This window comes from Prorops nasuta, unplaced genomic scaffold, assembly GCF_024137725.1.
Source record: "Prorops nasuta isolate Cenicafe-Biocafe unplaced genomic scaffold, Cenicafe_Pnas_1.2 PNAS00002, whole genome shotgun sequence".
NCBI classification, from domain to species: domain Eukaryota; kingdom Metazoa; phylum Arthropoda; class Insecta; order Hymenoptera; family Bethylidae; genus Prorops; species Prorops nasuta.
Window position 1 is genome coordinate 3010737 of NW_027116799.1, and position 17326 is coordinate 3028062.

Here is a 17326-nt window from a genome sequence, read left to right on the forward strand (position 1 = left end):
TTGAATATAGAAGAAATATAAAACATTACACGGAGTCTCTGATTGATTTGCTATCACTGTATTTTGAAACCATTATTTGGCACAATTATTAGATGGATAGAGAGGCTTGGTCAGGAGGTCATTGAGAACTGGTACCACTACTAGAGCGAAAAGTCAATGGAAAAGAAATTGATGACACTAAAAGAGGTGGTGTGCTGAAAGAAATAGTTGCGTGAACATCGATTATTGGGTCATCCCCGCGGCAACCAATCCACAAACATAATGTCCTGCGAGTATTATGTGTAGTACAATGTCAAATCAACTGGCAAGTGCCAGAAGGATCAGTCACTTCTGCGCGGATAACGTGGATGTGCCAGGACCACGTCTTATCTGAAAAGAACGTTTGGTGTGCGTTGATTAAACTTATCTTTTTACTAATTAATTATTAATTACTAATTATTATCATTACTAATTTTAGTTATATTTTAATTAAGTGATATAATCTATTGTTATAAGAAAAAATATAACGATAAGAAACTTCGACGGTCGATATTTGATATGAAAATTTTATAACGACAATGACGTATCATTTCATCGTTTTCTATATTTTTTTATTAACAATATCTTATTTTACGAATCCAATCAATGGTCAAACAACAAGGACAACGTCAAGGCCAGTTAATCTCTGTGAGTTAATCGCCTAAGCCAGTGCTTCTTAAAAATTAGGATTCCCTCAAAGCTTTTTATAGAATCAGTAAACATGACATTTTACTAGCCGAATCTCTCTCAACAATATTATTAGAACTGAGTATGAAACAAAACTCAACAAATAAATTACTCTTTGATAAAATAGCACTTTGAGAAAAACTGGATTAAGCAATGTATATTTATTTTCTTGTTACACTTATATTATCATATTTTCTTCAAACTGTTACAGTTATAATCAACGATGAAAGGAATATAATAGCCAATAAGAGTGTGGAGAATGCCTTGAAGAAGATTCAGGAAGACAGTCCAGAGATTTTGGGCAAAGTATACACAGTGACGATAAACGACAATAACATGAACGATGCTTTGGACAAAATATGCTCAGTTTGGGACTCGTCGGTAAAATCCAGTCTCAAGGGGATGTCGGATTTGGTTTTGGACTTGACAGTGACAGGCCCAATTGCAGAATTGACCAACTCTTTCACAGCAGCTTTAGGTCTGCCAACGTTATCCGCCCAGTATGGTCAAGCGGGTGACCTTCGTTACTGGAGGAATCTAAACTCCGACAAAAGTGGATACCTAATCCAAGTGATGCCCCCAGCCGATGTAGCACCGGAAGTCGCTCGTCAGTTGGCCGTCCGACTGAAGATTTTTAATGCAGCGATCCTTTTTGACGATAACTTCATCATGGAACATAAGTACAAGAGTCTTTTTCTAAACATACCCACGAGACACATGATTAGTCGAGTGGGTCAAACCGTGGAAGACGTGAAGTCTCAGTTGTCCCGCTTTAGAGACCTCGACATCGTCAACTTCTTCGTCTTTGGCGATAAACTCACCCTTTCTCGGTCCCTCGAAGCAGCAAAGTATCTTAATTTTACTGGTAGAAAATATGGCTGGTTCGCCTTGACGCTTCACAAATTTACCCCAGGTTGCGCGTGTGAAAACATGACGTTCCTCTTCATGGATCCCATTCCTCCTTCCGGCAAGGACGAATCTCACGTTTCGACTTCATTCAAAAGTTTATTGCAGGAGCCATTGATCACCTCAGCATTTTACTACGATCTCACGTTCTTAGGGGTGGAAGCCATGAGGACCGCATTGGAGGATGGTGACTGGCCCATGGAACCACCCCATATCACTTGCGACGAGTACAACACTAACAACACCCCCACAAGGAACTTTGACTTTCTGGCCAAACTGAAATTCGTCTCCGAAAGTTTCAAACCCACCTACGCTGGCTTCCACTGGGGCTCGAAGAATGGCGAACACCAGGCGAAATTTGAGATGTCCTTGAATCTTATTTCAATAGCATTGGGAAATATGATAGGTGATGAGGTCGTTGGTAATTGGCCTGCTGGCATCGATGAGCCCTTGAAGGTATTTACTTATTAAGAATTTTATGATTTTTTGGTCAATAATTTTTTACTAGTATTTTATACACATATAATAATTTATTATTATTTAATTTGTAGATTACGAAAGAGGAAATTGTAAATCACACAGCAGTGACGAGTTACAGAGTGGTCACAGTGGTCCATCCCCCATTCGTCATGTATGATCCAGTAAAGAACGAATGGAGTGGTTACTGCATCGATTTATTGGAGGAGACTCGCCAGCATATGAAGTTCGAGTATGATATTCGCGAAGTCGATGATAAAGAATATGGGAAGATGAACGAAGATGGTACCTGGAATGGAATGATGAGAGAGTTGATTGAGAAACGAGCAGACGTGGCCTTGGGATCATTGTGGGTGATGGCTGAAAGAGAGAACGTGGTGGATTTCACGGTACCTTATTATGACCTGGTAGGTTTGACCATTCTCATGTTGAAGCCAAAGGCCCCAACGTCCCTCTTCAAGTTCCTCACTGTTCTGGAGAACGAAGTCTGGTTTAGCATCCTCGCAGCTTATTTCTTCACGAGTTTCCTCATGTGGGTCTTCGACCGTTGGTCCCCGTACAGCTACCAAAATAATAGGGAAAAATACAAGGACGACGAAGAGAAACGCGAATTTACGCTGAGAGAGTGTCTGTGGTTCTGCATGACCTCGTTGACCCCTCAAGGTGGTGGGGAAGCACCTAAGAATCTATCTGGAAGATTGGTAGCAGCCACCTGGTGGCTTTTTGGATTTATCATTATTGCATCTTACACGGCTAATTTGGCCGCTTTCCTCACTGTCTCCAGACTTGATACACCGATCGAATCCTTGGACGACCTCAGCAAACAATATAAAATCCAATATGGACCCGTTTTAGGATCGGCCGCTTATACCTATTTTCAAAGGATGGCAGATATCGAAACTAGATTCTACGAGTATTTACGAATCATTTAATATTGTTTGAAAAATATTTAATTTAATTGAAATCTCATTTCTCATCATTCTTTAATTTTTTCATAGTAATAAAAGTACTTTACTGTCTAATTTTTATAGAGTAGGCTGTACTGATCTTTTTGTCAACTTTTTTTGCAGAATTTGGAAAGATATGAGCCTGAATGATAGTCTATCGGAGATTGAAAGAGCCAAATTGGCAGTCTGGGATTATCCAGTTAGTGATAAGTACACAAAGATGTTTCAAGCGATGAAAGAAGCTGGATTTCCAAAGACTACTGAGGAAGCTTTGAGACGAGTTCGTCGTTTAGATTCAAATAATGAATTTGCCTTTATCGGAGACGCCTCGACTATAAAATATCTCGTAGCGACCAATTGTGAGTTCGTACAAGTTGGAGATGAATTCTCCAGAAAACCTTACGCTATTGCAGTCCAGCAAGGTTCTCCATTGAAGGATCAATTTAACGATGCGTACGTGTGGTGTAATTAATTATTAATGTTATATTGCTATTTGGAGAATATTAATTAACAATTTTTACGCAGAATCTTAGTACTGTTAAATAGAAGAATATTAGAGAAGATGAAGGACAAATGGTGGAAGCTGAATCCAGAAATGAAAGTCTGCGAGAAAGAAGATGATCAAAGTGATGGAATAAGCATTCAAAATATCGGTGGAGTTTTCATTGTTATCTTCGTCGGAATAGCTCTGGCATGCTTAACACTCGCATTTGAGTATTGGTGGTTCCGATATCGACCAAAAGCAAGAGAAATAAGGGGCGGCCGCAGATCTCAACAAAATAAAATCCCAAAGGAAATTAATCCGGTTAGAATAAGCCTTCAACCAGCACCTACACATGGATTTTTATCTCAATACAGAACTAGATTTTAATATATTTATCAGCTATAATTTATTTATAAAATCTAAACTATTAACAATCGTCAATTTGAGCAATAATCACGTGTATTTTATTGTGTGATAAAACAGTTAGTTTTCTCGTTTTTCAATGGAGATGCGCTTATATATACATTTTCTTTTATAGTTGATATTGAGGATATTACGCACAAATATAATGTAAATATATTTATTTTGTAATCTACATTTAAGTTTGTTTCAATAAAATAAAAACAGAAAAAAAATATAATTTATAAATATAATCGCAATATTGCTCTACATTTGATATTATATTACGCTCACATATATATATATATATATATCAAAGTTCATGTAACATTAGTTTTAAAATTACAAGTCGTTTAATAGAAACTTTTCAACGCAAGTTAGTTTAAATTAATTACCAACATTTTTATAAGCAAAGGCTTTATCGTAATTTCTTACACAACCCTTACCAGCAGGGCAATCTTACAATTCTTACCAACAAATTTCAGTATCGTTAGGCCGAAGTTAACGACAAACATTGATACATATGAAGTGTAATAATAACGTACGTATGCCTATATTATCGTTTTTGGTCTTTACCGATACCAAAAATTTTCGTTAAAGTTACAGAAGACGCAGTCTGCGCCAGTCTGCGGTGACTGTGGCATGGGACAGGGGACTGTGGTCAATGTCAGCGGGTCAGCCCTACCCTTTTTCCCCCCTTTCTACTCATTATTGCGAAATATAGCAAAGAAAAAATAAAGATTGCATTCCGCGCCATCTATAAAACTTACCTTTCTTTGATTAGACGTGGCAACAGTGTTTCGCTATGTTTTCTAAATAAAATAGTTGTTTGTGGTATTTTACAAACTTCTAACGGAAAAACTATTAAAAAATATATAGATAACGCTGTTCTTTTGACATGCAGAATAAAAAGAATCGGCTGCATTACTGTATATCAATAATGAGGTAGAACTGAGTAGAATCAATTGATTTTTTATGATTTTTGACAGCTAAGGAGGACCTGGCTCGGCAATGCTTTCACAAGACAATGAAACCATGGTCCGTGTTATAAAAGCTGGTATCTATCATTCGTAGTTGCTGAATTTTTACGGTTAACAGCGTTAATCCAGACTTTAAGCTGTTTTCAATGCGCTTGCATTCCTTAAAATGAATCTTTTATACAGGAGCACACTAGAATCTCCAATTTTGTAAGTATTTTTATGTGGCTTTCATAAATATATGACATGAATACAATAGACTATTAACATTTCACTGTCCTTTGTTTCTAACAGGTAGACCAGTAGGAAAAGTTTTGTTGTACACTAGAGTATAAAATACCTTATTGACTCAATCATGGGCCGTAGTCGTAGATTTGGAAATGACACATTGGATGTTCTGAACAAAGGGTGCTTAGATGCCTTTGACTCTTTAGCTTGTGGAAGAATTAGCATTCTTATATTTATTAGCACAATAACTTTCCTTTTCATTTTATTGAAGATCATTAAATATCACTCATTTAAGCACTCGCAATTACATCATTATGTTATTTTTTATGTATCTGCTGTGGAGTGCATTGTATGGTAGGTAAAATGACATATATTTATAAATTTAACTTTATTTAATCACATATTTTTACTTCATAAATTAATAATCTTTTTCAGTGGCGCAAGTTTCATACTTGGCATTCGCTACCCTCAGTTAGATTTTACAAGGAGTTTTTTCAAATTATTTCAATTTATTTTAATCTGTCATTTACAATGGTCCATGGCAGCAAGATCACGTCATAGAGATGATATTATTCAACATGTTGTTAATCCTGTTCTTTGTTTATATACATTATATTGTACAACAGTGGTACTTATGGGAATGGTTGACATAAGCTCAACTTGGGTAGAATGTTTTCGTGAGTTATTTCAAATCAAAGCATAAGTCTTACATCAATAATTTCTGGTAATTGGTTATTTAATTTTAATTTTATTATTAATTTTTTTCAGGACCTTATTGGCTTATGTTATCGAGTGCTGACTTTATTTCAGTACAACTATTTGCTATAGTTGCGTTATACCTTTCACATAGCAGTAAGCATTCAACCATTTCAGTGTTAATGTTACCATCTAGTACATCACAGACTCGAGACTTATGGCTTATAACAGCTGTATATGAAATATCTGCTGTTGTATCAGTCGTTTTTGATGCCATTATGTCTTTCAGTAAGATATAAAAGTCATATTTTATTTTATTATAATATAAGCCTTTATGAATTAACAATATTAATTGTTTAGTGGGAAGAGATCATACTGGTTGCAGTGGCATTTATAGCCATGTACAATTTTACTACAGCTCAACTATGATAGTTGTAATGCTGTTAAAATTTTACTTACCAACATGGACACTACTCTGCATCTTTCAACCAACACGAGTGAAATCAAGACCGTCGGAAGTTGCCTTAACATCGCATTACAATACTGTAAGTTTGCTTGATATGCATTAATTACACACACACAAGTCTATATACTGCTTATTATATGGATAATATATTGATTTTAATATATTTTTGAAATATATTTCTTTTAAAATTTCTTCTATTCATTTAAAAATATTATTAATTTAATTTTAGGATGGCACATGCTACAATCGTTATCATCGAATGTTTCTTCCACAAAACGATTATCTTCAATCTTCCGTTCCTTACCCGATTATTCCTTGTACTCCAGATTCTCCTATTTATGAAGGTTTTGGGGACTTCTCATATACAGATAGTTCACCGGATACATCACCTACCATAACTCGATACTGGGTGGGGATGGACGAGAGTGCTTATAATGGATCTGACAAACAGATGACAAACTCTAATCGCAAAAAAGACATTTTAGAAAACCAACGGAGAATGGAGCAGGCTCGGGAAAGCTTGGAGAGGAGTCTTGGTATTGATTTAGATAATGAATCTAGCATGGAAGTGTCACAAAACAACAGAAATTTAACTACGATCAAAGAGGAGAATACAAGTATAATAGAAAATTCACACGAGTGAATAGCTCAAATGCTCTAAGTCATCGCGAGAATGATTATTGAAGCTACACTATACGTACGTCATTTTTACCGTACAGAAACGTTTGACGTTAAGATGTATATTCAGCATTATTTCTTCTTTTATATTATTTTGAGTTGTGCTTAAATCTTAACGCCAAACGTTATTAACAGGATTGAAACTGCAACATTAAATTTTTCATTGTGATAAAAATTTATTGAAAAATATTATATAATGAAACGTTCATTTTATGAACTGGATGCCATAATTTTAACATGACAGATTTAAGATAAGGCACATTTAATTACTCAAGAATTTAATATTGTCTTATAGTTAAAGATAGATTATTAATCGATCGGCTGTTGGCATATTTACTGCCGGTAATGCATACCTTTTACCAAACTTTTAATTTTAGATTCATTATTAATATTAAGTACAAATTCGCGGTTAAGTTTGTTAGATAAGAATGTTCCCTAAACGTTTTAAAGTTATAATTTTATTAAATAAGCAGTTTGTGATAAGTCATACCAGAAATCAATAACGTTTTAATAACGATTATAAAATAATATTATTGAGGTTTATATCTCTTTTCTTTTTTTAAGAAGTGTAACTGAAATAGTTGCACTGTAGGAAAAGACTGCAAAAATCTTTCTTTTTTTTACGAAAGGATTTATTTCAACATCCGAAATCAAAGAACAAAATGTTGTACTGAATGAAGAAAGAATATAGGAGGAAGCGTTTTTACTTTTTAAAATATATTAGAATAAAAATTGATAGCAAATCGCAACTGTCCTTCCAGTAACTGTGATGTATACTGACAATTAGGTAATTTAAATAGTTAAATCTTGACGAGAAACATTTGTATTCGCGTATTGCTCGATTAGTCCTTGATCGGGAAAGTAATAATAGCAGGAGAAGAAAAATGAAGGGGATATTTTTTCCAATTAGTGTTGTATGTAATTATTGGCCTAATTTTGTTCAATAAATAGGTTTACAGAGGCGTTAATACAAATTTGTATATGATTTACTAATTGTGTCAGTCAGTATACATAACACAGAATTATCACGGTTATATTAGCATATACGTACGTATATTGCACAGGATAACATTCCGATAACTAAATTGTTTTTCTAGCTTCCACAAAAATTAATTGATTAACTATAAATCCATTGTGCGAAATTCTCTATATCAGAAGCTTAACAAATATTCAGAAATATTAGAATATAAATCTACGATGTAAGGTTTTACTTCTAAAGATTGCATTTAAATTCTAATTTAATGCTCATCTCTCCCATATATATATATATATATATATATACTCAATATTCACTTCATAAATAGATAATTGTGTTCATTGTATATTTTTCTCAAATTCCACGTGCTTTGTCTCTGGTTTTATATGAGCAAATCATACGTACTTTATCCCTATACCTATACCAACAATATAAAAAATAACGGTTATGGATGCTTCGTCTTTCAACTTCTGATTAAGTTAATATTATAACAAATAATTCAAACGAAAATTTAATATCAGAATATTAACAGCCACTACTTATAGTGGGTTTCATGGTTCTTTGTATTATTTATAATCTTATTTATAATGACACGGATCCTTAGAACGAAAGCTAAGAAAATGTTTAAGATAATCGCGTATATATTAGGTGAAAGTAGAGTGTTGAAATTTTTAAAAATCAAGTTACCTTGGCTTTGCAACTGAATTTCAGTGAGAAGAATTATGATAAATAGGAAAGCTATTTAAATATAATAGGTGGAAAAGGGAAGCAAAAAATAAAAATTGTTAACACAAACGACTTTCGTGCCAAAAAAAAAGGCTCAAATTTTAATACGACATCCGTAACTCTCTTTATCGTTCTTCAAATTTCTACTAGCTAGGAAAATAACAAGTATAAATAATACTATATCTGATATTAATCTCTTTCGATTATCACTACTATTTCATCCAACATTACTCTCGTGAAGCACGCATAGCAATGTTTCATATACTACAACACATTGTTAAATTAGCATTGTTAAAGATTTCTATGGAATCTTAGTCATAAAATTGTAAGAGGAAAGATACAGAGGGAATAAGAATAAAAGATATTATAGTATACTAAAATTAACAAATGGCACTAATGAAACTTTAAGGATTATACAATTTTTCGCCAATTTTGTAGCATTGTATAATAGCAATAAAATAGTTGCTAGAAAGATCGATTTTGCATTTTACAAGAGAAATATTTATCCTTTTCAGGAACCTAAGCAAATAATTGCACAATTGTTCGATAGTAGATGATAGATGTTGCAAAATGATTTTTGTTTGTTTTACCGTTAAATAAACTCTGTAATCGTGTGTGACGAGCAAGTGTTATTTTGTTGCGCACAAAAGCTTGTAACTAGAGTCGTACGATAGCGTTTCATAATTTTTGAAAACGAGATGAGCCACGCCTCCGAAACACCGATTGACGTTCTTATCGATATCTTCAAATTCGTTTATTGATCATTCGATGAACAATATTATCGTACATCTGTGAAAGGACGCAAGGTTTGTGTGTCAAGTTGCGTGGGACGAGAAAAATTCAATTGCGAACGGTTTATTTTTCAACGATAAATGACGTATGTAGATAATGTTATTAGAATAACGAGCTCGTCCGTAAAAATATCGACTGCACGAGTTTTTTCTCTTACTTTCCTTAGAAAACCTTAAGCGCTTTATCAGCTCGGTTAAGGTATGCGTTAAAAATTGTTTTCGCTTTCACGAAGCGTTCTATCATTCATCCATGGCCGATTTAGCAAAGATACGATTGGATTAACACAAAGGCCTCTATCGCTGTGTGGAAGATATGAAAATGAGCTGTAAATAACATAACGCTCTAGAGCTTTCAATTCGAGCACGATTACACTGCAAGGAATACGTCAGGTCAGCTCGATCGAAGACTCACAATTAATAACAGCTCGAGCAACATTTTTCAAATTTTACACAATCAATCGTTCAAGATAATTTAACTTGAAGCGTCGTTTATTTGAGTAAAAAAAACGTTAAGAGGTTTAATAGTTCGATAAAGTATATCATTAAGCCGAAAATCTTGCCTTCTTCTTTTCGACACTTTGACGTTTTTCTTTTTTTTATTATAAGTCCCCGATTTTGAATTTGCGCGTAAATTATTACTGGTGATCGATCATGAGATAAATAGACAATTGAATTTGCGCGTAAATTATTGCTGGTGATCGGTCATAAATATTAGGCGGAAACGTCATGCGCTGAGCTGGTTAAAAGGAGCAAAGCGTATTAAGCACTTTGCAAGAACAGAAATAAGAAGTGATTTAGTGTTTCATCAAAATCAATTGGATGAGTGTAGACATTACGATAACACGGACGACTCGTCGTTTTCATACTAATGAGCCAAGAAAAAAAAGTACTAAAAATTCACATCTTGCGGACAAATATAATTTTTAAGGAAATATCATTCGCGTGGTTTTTCTTGCGCTGATCTTTCAGGGCTCAACTACGAATTGCATGTTAGTAGACGATAACGTTTAAAGCATTGAATTTATTTTTGCGGATAATTGGCAGTCACCGTTTACGTAATGGAAAATGATAGTAAAAGGAAAGCTTGCGAAAAAAAAAGGAAAAATCCCGGAGTAAGAAAAAACTGTACTTTCGTCACACATTCACCAGGGATTTTTTGCAAGAATTTATCAAGCGCGAAATGCGCTTGATAGGATTATTTTTGTTTACCTATACTCGTATAATATATACGCAAGTGTAACTTGTACGCACAGGTGCTGAAAAACGTGCATTGAAGCAGCACGTATATATCTGATATAGTATATATTATCGATTAGAAAAGAGTGAAAAATAAAAAAAAGGGAGCGATGAAGTAATCTCTCTTATCTGTATCGATTTACTCAACTTTTGAAAGGCACGTGTCTCATTGACTAACAACAATTAAATTCTTGATTTTTCGAGATTCGATCGATATATTGATCATTGCGAAGAGTCCGATAAACTCTTAAAGCTGTTGATTAATACGGAATAATATCTTTCGATAGATATTCAATAATGATAATAATAGTATTTTCTTGTTTCAAAAATAGTGCTCAGACCATATTTTTGCCTATCGACGTGATAAAAAAAAAGCGACATATGCATTTGGTCAATAATTTTCATAATGTATTTAACGAAACGCAAGCGAGCTCAAACGTGTATAGTTTCATCTTTATCGTTCTACACTTGGCGAGTGACCGTAAATTTGACCCGGCTATATCGATACACGGCTTAAAATTATAAATTCAATTGGAAGATAATTAGCAAACCGGAAAAGGGCGTTTGGATTGTACAGTGAACGGAGAGATAACAACGGTGATTCCTAACGCTGATAATAAATATTTACTGCAATAATCCAGCATTATTTCGGGGTAGAAGCGAGTAAACCTGCCAATCACTGCATGGATATACGTACATCTTTTTCCTTATCTCCCACAAGCAAAACGTCGTTATCTGCTTGCGTTTTTAACCCCTCGTCCCCTTTCATTGCACTCTATCGCCATTTTTCCTCCCCTTTCCTAAACATGTTGTACTTGTATGATAACGGGGTTTCTTTTAAATAGCGGCTTATCACTTGGCTGCTCTTCCCGATTTCCTTCTCAGCTATAACAAACTCTCTTCCATTGCCCCCACCCTTCGTCGTTTTCTCTTACTCGCATATCGATGGAGGGGAAAACCCCCTTCTCTCTTTCTTTCACCCTCTCTTTCCGTCTTAACCTATCTCTTTTTATGCCTCCCCCTTGTCTTGCTAGCTGATAAATAAAATATTAACCCATGGTTCATTCAAATACATTATTCGAGAACAAACGAGGAAACTGACGCAAGCCCCAAAGCTGAGCGGTCATGTATTAAACTTGTGCGGATCCTCGTATTTGCGTCAACTTCTGCGTGAAACTTGTGACCAGTTAGTGCTATTTTATGTAGCGATCGACTCAAATCTTAATTTTCAAAAACATCAATATCATACGTGAACTAGTCTAATTAATTTTCTTAAATAAGAGCCGCAGATTTTCCGTGACTCTATATTGGTATTCTTCAAGGATGTCAAGCAGGTGTTAGTGAATTAAGAAGCATAATGTTGAACTTATTATGATAGAAATCAATTGTTCAATACTTGTTTCTGGATAAATAAACGCTTGTTTGCTCTGTTACCGATATCCAGCTACAATGGTTCAACTGCGCCGCAAGGTAGGTCATTATCATTGTTTTCCACGTGTGTTCGAATCGCATGGTTTCCATCCTAACCTTACCTCACCTTCAAGTAACCGACCCAACTTTATTATATTATCATCAAATCCAGTGAATTCAGTCCAGTATCCAGCAGTTATCCAGGCAAGAATTCAAGGATCAAACAAACTATACGCGTATTTCACCCTCGCTTTGTTAACTTTTGCCAAAAGAAAGTTGATCGATTTAACTAATTCAGGCCAATTTCGAGATCATAATTATCATTTGTGAAAAAATAATATTTTAGCGAGTTTGTTTCTTCGTTGGGGGTGACGATCGACGGAAATAAAAAGACCCCTAATTATTCAGGTGAAGTTTTAAAATTGTCTACCTAAAATTGTCAAATTATATTTTACGACATATTTACGCTCTACGATCTTTCTGCTTATCGGTGACAGCCGACAAAACTGAAAATTCCTCGAGATATTGTCCTAGGCTTGTATTATCGTGTGAGAGAAGAAACATTTCATGACAATTGTGATAATGATAGGAGATAATTGAAATATTCCTGAATGATCGATTGTTTATCGATTAATTATAATGGTTCCTGGTGTTATGTAATATATCATTTACTTTATTACAATGCAAAAATGTAACTTCACCATGTTAATTATTTCACGCATTATTACATAAAATTATGAGGTACGATACTACTTCATTATTCATTATTACCACTGGAGTAAGCTATACCTCCATTCAAACTTTCTACATAATGCCAATATAAACATAAAAACTTTTAAAAAATTATTCTTTTTATATAGATTTTATCCTATGGATCTCTTTTAAATCAATTACAACCTAATGTAAGGTGGATCTCTTCTTTGAAATTGAATGATAATATTTGTGATAAAGATGTACCACAGTCTGATCGCTCTTTCAAGGTAGTCTTTTGTAATAGAATCATTTAAAATTCTTATACTTTGTGTCAAATAATCTAATATCAGTACATTGTTTTTTATAGCATGTGGATTTATCTGTAAGACTTGCAGGACCCCATCAGTTACAGCCAAAGCCTAGTGTTAGCAGTTTAGTCTTTGGAAAATATTTTACAGACCACATGCTAAAAGTATGCTATCATGAAGTACTTGGAGGATGGCAAGCACCAGAAATTACACCATTTGAAAATTTAGTCCTACATCCAGCAGCTAAAGTTTTGCATTATGCAATAGAAGTAATCACTCCAAAATTATTTTTTTTAAATAATTTAATCATTGCTTAATATTTTTTATGTAGTAATATTTTAAACACAATTTATTTTCAGCTATTTGAGGGATTAAAGGCATACAGAGGAGTTGATGGAAAAATCAGAATGTTCAGGCCTGATTTAAACATGGAAAGGATGAACAGATCAGCAGTAAGGTCTGGATTACCCACATTTAATGGAGAAGAACTGATAAATTGTGTAAAAAGATTAATCAGTATAGATCAAGAGTGGGTTCCACACTCAGAAGCTTCTAGTCTATATATTCGACCTACGCTTATAGGAATAGATGTAAGTATTTGTTTTATACTTTAAAGAAATTGCAATGTTGAGCAAAGGTTAAGGAGAAAGATATGAAGTGCATAATCACACCAAGAAGCCATTTGTTCATTAAATTAATATCAATCATAATAAGATATAAACAGAAACCATGTCACTTATGTCACAGACGTCATATGTAGCTATATAGAAGGGTAATCATTACATTTCTCAACATTTAATGATAATACCCAATAAATAATGGTCTGACGTTATTTTGCTGAGGCAGGTCCAAATGTTATAAATAGATTTGAATACAATATTGTGATTCATGCTTCACCCCATTATTTCTAGTATCAAGATTATTTTTCATACTTTTTATATTCATTTAATTAACCCTATTTAATTTTTACTAGCCTACATTAGGGGTAGCAGCCTCGGATTCAGCATTATTGTATGTTATACTCTCTCCTGTTGGAAGTTACTTTAAACCATCAAATACAAACATTGGTGTATCTTTGTTAGCTGACCCAAGATATACCAGAGCATGGCCTGGTGGCTGTGGGGATAGCAAAGTCGGTAGTAATTACGCTCCTACGATTCACGTACAACGAGAAGCTATTGAAAAAGGCTTACAACAAGTCTTATGGCTTTTTGGGGAAGATAATGAAGTAACTGAAGTTGGAACAATGAATATTTTTATGCTCTACGTCAATGACGATGGGGGTAATAATTTGCTCATTTTTAACAGTCATTATAATTGTATATGATTATTCATTATTTATAAAATGCTGCTTTTACAGAAAAAGAATTGATAACACCATCTTTAAATGGACTCATTTTGCCTGGTGTTACTAGAAATTCTATTTTACAACTTTCCCGCGAATGGAAGGAGTTTAAAGTTACAGAAAGAAAGTTTTGCATGTCTGAAGTTCTACAGCTCTTAAACGAAAACAGGGTACACACTAAATTTATAATTGTAATATTTGAATTTTCTTCAATATGTACAGTATTATATAATACTTCTTTTTACAGCTATTAGAAATGTTTGGAGCAGGAACGGCTTGCATAGTTAGTCCTGTGTCATACATTGATTTTGTTGGTCAAGGTTTGCATATTCCAACTTTAGATCAACCTGATCCAATTTACAAAAAGTTCCTAAAACACTTAACAGATATACAATATGGATATATACCTGATCATCCTTGGGCAGTCTGTATTGATTAATAGGATATAAGCATTAAAGAAGTTGTTATAGGTTTGCTTACAATTGATTCTATGGATTTATAATTGTTAATTTCGTTCTGTTTATCTTTTAATTTTAATTAATTTATAATAATCCAATGAAAATTATTGTATTTTGTGGTTCAGTTATTATTTATTTATGTATGACTCTAAGTATTGTTATGATTTTGTATACCAATTTTTTAGCATTATTTTTTAAACTTTTCAAAAATATGTACCAGTAGTTTCTGTTAAATGTTAATTGTTGCAGCTCTAATTTTTTATATTTGAGATCACATACAAAATCAGGTTAGTTATTTTAAATAAATTTTACTAAGCATAACAACTTCTTTTTCTGACTGGTACCAACTAGCTGATTATAATTTGACAAATACAGCTTTAGCACGTTCATTGCCAATTACGAAATATCCTGTAGAGTCTGTAGAGTGCGCCATTCTTATTTATGTTATCTTATATTTTCTTCATTGTACGTTATAAATGCTAATTCACTAATGTCAACATTTTCTTAATTTTTTGGAGATGAACGTGTTAAATTCATTATAAGATTAGTTGTATAAAGTATTGTTGATAATTTCAATGGAATAAGTAATTAAATTATAATAATAGGAACAAATTTTTTTGAGTTTGAAAACTCAGGGATAAATAAGTAAGTTAGCTATTTTATAAAACATTGTTGACATTTGTAAGTTTGAATATGTATAAACTATTTTTAAAATATATGTTGTACATATGTAAGAGTGAATTCTAAAATCATGTAAATTTTCTCAATATTGTTATTTTTAAGAAAAAAGCAAAACATGTATATTATTTTCTTGTAAAAAATACAAATAGACTTTTGTAAATTTTCAGTAAAATGTGTTATTCTTTTTTACATATTAATTTTTTAAAAACGATGTTGCTAAAATTTTATTAACTAACAGAGCAAAAATTAAATATATAATAACTAAAATTAAAATTATTTATTTTCTTTATTCCTATAACATTATTACAAGATTTTAAACGTGATTATTTTTTGTATGATAAAATACATTTCTGATTAAATTTACATTTACATTGATTTATTTTAATCCAATGATTCTTAAAAAAATGAATGTCCTTGAGGGGACATGAAAAAGGTCAATTGTGTTATCATAACTTTAAGATTTGAAGCAGAGTTGCCAATTCTAGAGTTAAACATGTCCCTGCTAATCATTATGTATATATATGCAAAAATATATTTTTCTTATTCTTGAATTATGCTAATAAATGATTTCTGTTGATCACCAAAAAGGTTTGATACATAATATATACTTTAAGTGTAAAATATCAATCAGATTATAGGTGTATATTTCAACATTTATTGCTTTTTAGTTATACACAAGTGCAACAAAATAAACAAATCCTATGTAATTACAGGATTGATGAGTATCAGACAATTGTGGAATCAAAATCTAAGAGAATATCTAGCATAATTTCTGTCAAATATTAACACAATTATTTATCTCTTATAATTCCAAATACATTTTATTCTCTTCATTTAAATTTTAATGTATTTTCCAAAGTTAGTAGTATTTTTCAATTTAAATGTAAGATGTGTAAAAATCTTATATTGAACAAAACAGAATTGTGTTATTATAGTTCTTATAATGAGTTTTGATGTATATGAGAAAAAGTAAAAAATAGTTTATTTCTTAAGATTATAAATGTAAAGATGTGTTATATTATAATTAATATAACAATTGACAATTGAAACTTAATAAACTATTACATTTTTATATAATTTTATTTAATTCTGGAGAATTTATACTCAATGTCAGAGATAGTAACAGCTTGTTTAATTTTATCACAATAATCTGCCCAAGTACCCTCACTTAAATCAACATCTGTAAATTCAGTTCCTCCATCAATAGTTTGGGCAATCCAACCTTCTCTAGCCGAAAAATCGCAAGGCTCAATCCCCCGACAATCAAATGTAGCAACTGTTTTGAATTTTCCATCATCTTCAGATGTATAGTTTTGTATAGAATCTTCTAAGATTGTCATTGTATTTTCCCGAGAACATAATTTACATTTACTGACAAAGTGATTAACAGCATTACCTCTTTGTGCATTTGTAAATTCGTTTAATAGAACATAATTCCATTTCTTCGAAATTTCTCCACAATTAGAACAACAGAATTTAAAATACCACTTAAACTCAGGCCCTGATGTTTTCAATTCTTCTATATTTTCAAGTGAAACTTTTATTTGCAGTGCTACTTTCACCATTTTCGTAATTTGAGTATTTATTATGTAGTTTGTTTTATTATCTATCCGGTTACTCTTAATACAATCACAATACAATACTCCAAAATTTATCCGGCCTATATACTTGGTTCGCTCAACTAATATTCGGTTGGCGAGTGACTTGTGTTGTGAATTGTGATAGTTTTTAACGAGCTG

The 17326-nt window shown here is 32.8% G+C and overlaps 4 protein-coding genes across 6 annotated transcripts; 3 read left to right on the top strand and 1 right to left on the bottom strand.

Moving 5' to 3' along the window:
- The first annotated feature begins 157 nt into the window (after positions 1–157).
- Ir25a (ionotropic receptor 25a) lies at positions 158–4554 on the top strand. The gene is made up of 5 exons (XM_066740658.1): positions 158–666; positions 917–2067; positions 2163–3001; positions 3159–3488; positions 3561–4554. The coding sequence occupies exons 1-5, from the start codon at positions 558–560 to the stop codon at positions 3904–3906; spliced, it is 2775 nt and encodes a 924-aa protein (XP_066596755.1). The 5' UTR covers positions 158–557; the 3' UTR covers positions 3907–4554.
- A 96-nt stretch (positions 4555–4650) lies between these two features.
- On the top strand, positions 4651–9243 carry LOC136781701 (uncharacterized). The gene is made up of 6 exons (XM_066740670.1): positions 4651–5105; positions 5190–5477; positions 5559–5800; positions 5892–6107; positions 6180–6364; positions 6515–9243. The coding sequence occupies exons 2-6, from the start codon at positions 5251–5253 to the stop codon at positions 6926–6928; spliced, it is 1284 nt and encodes a 427-aa protein (XP_066596767.1). The 5' UTR covers positions 4651–5105; positions 5190–5250; the 3' UTR covers positions 6929–9243.
- A 2359-nt stretch (positions 9244–11602) lies between these two features.
- Bcat (Branched chain amino acid transaminase) lies at positions 11603–15118 on the top strand. Of its 3 annotated transcripts, XM_066730547.1 has the most exons (8): positions 12186–12510; positions 12600–12843; positions 12963–13082; positions 13163–13372; positions 13463–13693; positions 14077–14386; positions 14464–14618; positions 14696–15118. In XM_066730547.1, exons 4-8 carry the CDS (start codon positions 13259–13261, stop codon positions 14885–14887), a joined length of 1002 nt encoding a protein of 333 aa, XP_066586644.1. In that variant the 5' UTR covers positions 12186–12510; positions 12600–12843; positions 12963–13082; positions 13163–13258; the 3' UTR covers positions 14888–15118. The 3 variants fall into 3 exon arrangements, with proteins under 3 accessions (XP_066586634.1, XP_066586644.1, XP_066586652.1); XM_066730537.1 differs by lacking the exons at positions 12186–12510; positions 12600–12843 and adding an exon at positions 11603–12162; XM_066730555.1 differs by lacking the exon at positions 12600–12843.
- Positions 15119–16545: 1427 nt separating this feature from the next.
- On the bottom strand, positions 16546–17286 carry LOC136778740 (CXXC motif containing zinc binding protein). The gene has a single exon (XM_066735851.1). The coding sequence runs from the start codon at positions 17150–17152 to the stop codon at positions 16667–16669; it is 486 nt and encodes a 161-aa protein (XP_066591948.1). The 5' UTR covers positions 17153–17286; the 3' UTR covers positions 16546–16666.
- Between the last annotated feature and the right edge of the window lie 40 nt (positions 17287–17326).